The sequence below is a fragment of the Citrus clementina genome, unplaced genomic scaffold, assembly GCF_000493195.1.
Source record: "Citrus clementina cultivar Clemenules unplaced genomic scaffold, Citrus_clementina_v1.0 scaffold_5, whole genome shotgun sequence".
NCBI classification, from domain to species: domain Eukaryota; kingdom Viridiplantae; phylum Streptophyta; class Magnoliopsida; order Sapindales; family Rutaceae; genus Citrus; species Citrus x clementina.
Genome location: NW_006262201.1, coordinates 2,218,528 through 2,220,719, shown reverse-complemented (window position 1 = coordinate 2,220,719; position 2,192 = coordinate 2,218,528). Strand labels below are relative to the sequence as shown.

The 2,192-nt window shown below is 26.5% G+C and overlaps 1 protein-coding gene across 7 annotated transcripts in view; it reads left to right on the top strand.

Moving 5' to 3' along the window:
- The first annotated feature begins 894 nt into the window (after positions 1-894).
- The window catches only part of LOC18042150 (uncharacterized protein At5g08430), a 10,321-nt gene continuing 9,023 nt past the window's right edge, over positions 895-2,192 (top strand). For 4 of the 7 annotated variants that reach the window (XM_006431439.2, XM_006431440.2, XM_024183965.1 and 1 more), the window contains exons 1-2: positions 895-981; positions 1,574-1,756. In XM_006431439.2, the coding sequence (XP_006431502.2) occupies positions 1,662-1,756 (95 nt within the window). In that variant the 5' untranslated portion in view covers positions 895-981; positions 1,574-1,661. Of the gene's footprint in view, positions 982-1,047; positions 1,056-1,313; positions 1,324-1,573; positions 1,757-2,192 lie in introns of those variants that run through there. The other 3 variants (XM_024183963.1, XM_024183964.1, XM_024183962.1) reach the window with 3 other exon arrangements.

Below are 2,192 nucleotides of genomic sequence, written 5' to 3'. Positions count from 1 at the left end.
TTGTTATTGGAGGCTCCCATAGTTTATTTTGGGAAATAAGTTAGTGAGTGGGTTTATTATTTTTATCTTCCTAAGATATACCTTTAAGTTCTAAAATTTTAGAGAAATATTTTATTTAAGAGTGAGAGAATAATAACAATAAATTTAGATCTAGTATTAAGATTATTCGTGCTCAATTCTTTAAATTTTTTTATACTCACATGTGTGTGTATAACATTAAACAGTTAAGATTTAATTAGTTTTATATTTTTATTCAATATTTACTACTTATATATTTTTAAAAGGTTAGCAAAAAAATTAATTCTCCATTGAATTTAAATTTAATAATTAATATCAACTTCAATATTGATCAGAAAAGTTCAAAATAATTAAATGTTAAACTATTAAAATTGAAAACTCCGCATAATGAAATTTATTACAAACAAAACATTGGGTTTATAAATGTAATTATGTAAAGAAAAGTGGCAAATTTAATTTAAATTGCGGGTTAGTTAGGTTTGAGTTAATGGGTAATTAAGATTATCAAAAGTCAAAACTAAACATTCTAACATATAAATTTTAATTTGAATGTTATAATATTTATTTGTTAAATAATGGTTAAATAATTTTATAAGTTATGAAATTTATCATTTAAGAACTAAATGAGACAAATTAACTCATTCTAAATTTCTAATACTTCCTGAAAATATAAAGAATTAAATTAAGTGATAAATAGAAAAATTCTTTTTGTATTTTATTTTGTTTTACTCGATTATCGAACATCGAGAGTGATTGTTTTTTTTTTTTGGGGAAAAAACAATTTCCAGAAGACTTTTTACTCTGACCAAAATACGTCATTCACTGCTTCAGGAGCATTTGTTATGCCACACCAATTTCAATGGTAAAAAAAGGTCTTTTTAACTCTTAAAGTTTCTTGTCTTTAATGGGTCATCTCAAAAGCTCCATTTTCGCATTTTACTTCCTGGTTTCCTGAAGTTCAAGGTATGTTCTTTACTTTTCTTAAAATTGTTAATTTTTTTAAAGGTTTTCTGTTTACATTATGAAAAATAACTCGAGTTAAGTTAATGTGTCCATTATAGAAGTTATGCTTTTTTTTTTCCTCTTTTTTTTTTATTTTTATAGAAAAAAATTGGGTTTTTGATCTAGATCAAGTGAGTTAGTGAGACATTATGAATTAATTTTAAATGCTCAAGTTATGGTTTTTGATTTTTTTAATAAATTTTTCCAAATGGGAAAGTAATAATTAACAAACGAGGCCATGTACAGTGATATGAAGAATTGAACTTCCATTTCTTTTACATGAAACACTTGAACTTTGAGCTTGTAAGTTCAAAGTCTTTTCTTTTTCAGGTTCTTTTTTCTATTTTTAAATGGGTTTTGATAATTTTTCTGGATAGACTATATGCAGTTTATCTTTCTTTCAGTTTCACTAAATTTTTAAGAAACTGTTGATCTGAAATTTAAAGTTAAAAAAATTGTTCCTTTTTGCTTCTTTCTTAAATGGGTTTATGATTGATTGTGGTAAATTTCAAGAAAGAGAGAGACATTTTTATTGATTCCTCTGAATTTTTAGGTTTCAGGAGGAGAGTTTTGGGAGTGAAGCCCTTGGCTTGTTTCTAAATCAGCTGTTTGGGTTTAAAGTTGAGAGCTTTTTGAAGAAGATGGGAAGAAAAAAGAATTTTAACAAGGAAAAAATAGCAGAAGATTGGTGTTTTGTTTGCTATGATGGAGGATCCCTCATACTTTGTGATCACAAGTAAGTAGTATTTATAAAGAAAGATTAAAGTTTCTGATAGGCATTTTAACACTGTACCGAATAAAGTCAAGATTAGCAAATGAAGAATGGTTCTGTCTTTTCATTGGGCCTTTGTCAGCTGGTTATTGGCTCCAAGCTTGCTGATTTTGTCCTGATTTATGTTCAGTTCTGTTCCCATCTGGTTTTGATTTTCATTTTTCATTTTTCTTTTTGGCCCTTGGGGTCCTTTATGTATATTTTTCATGTCCTTTGATTTGTTAATATTTATCAAGACAAAAGAGAAGCTGTTATTTGTGTGTTTCTATTGTAGATTTTGGCTTTTCAATGAATCCATATCAAAATCTGAATGTGAAACAATTTCTTTTTTCTAAAATACTCATACAATTCTTATTACTTTTATTTCATTTTAAAGAATGAGATTTATGTGGCCCTTTTC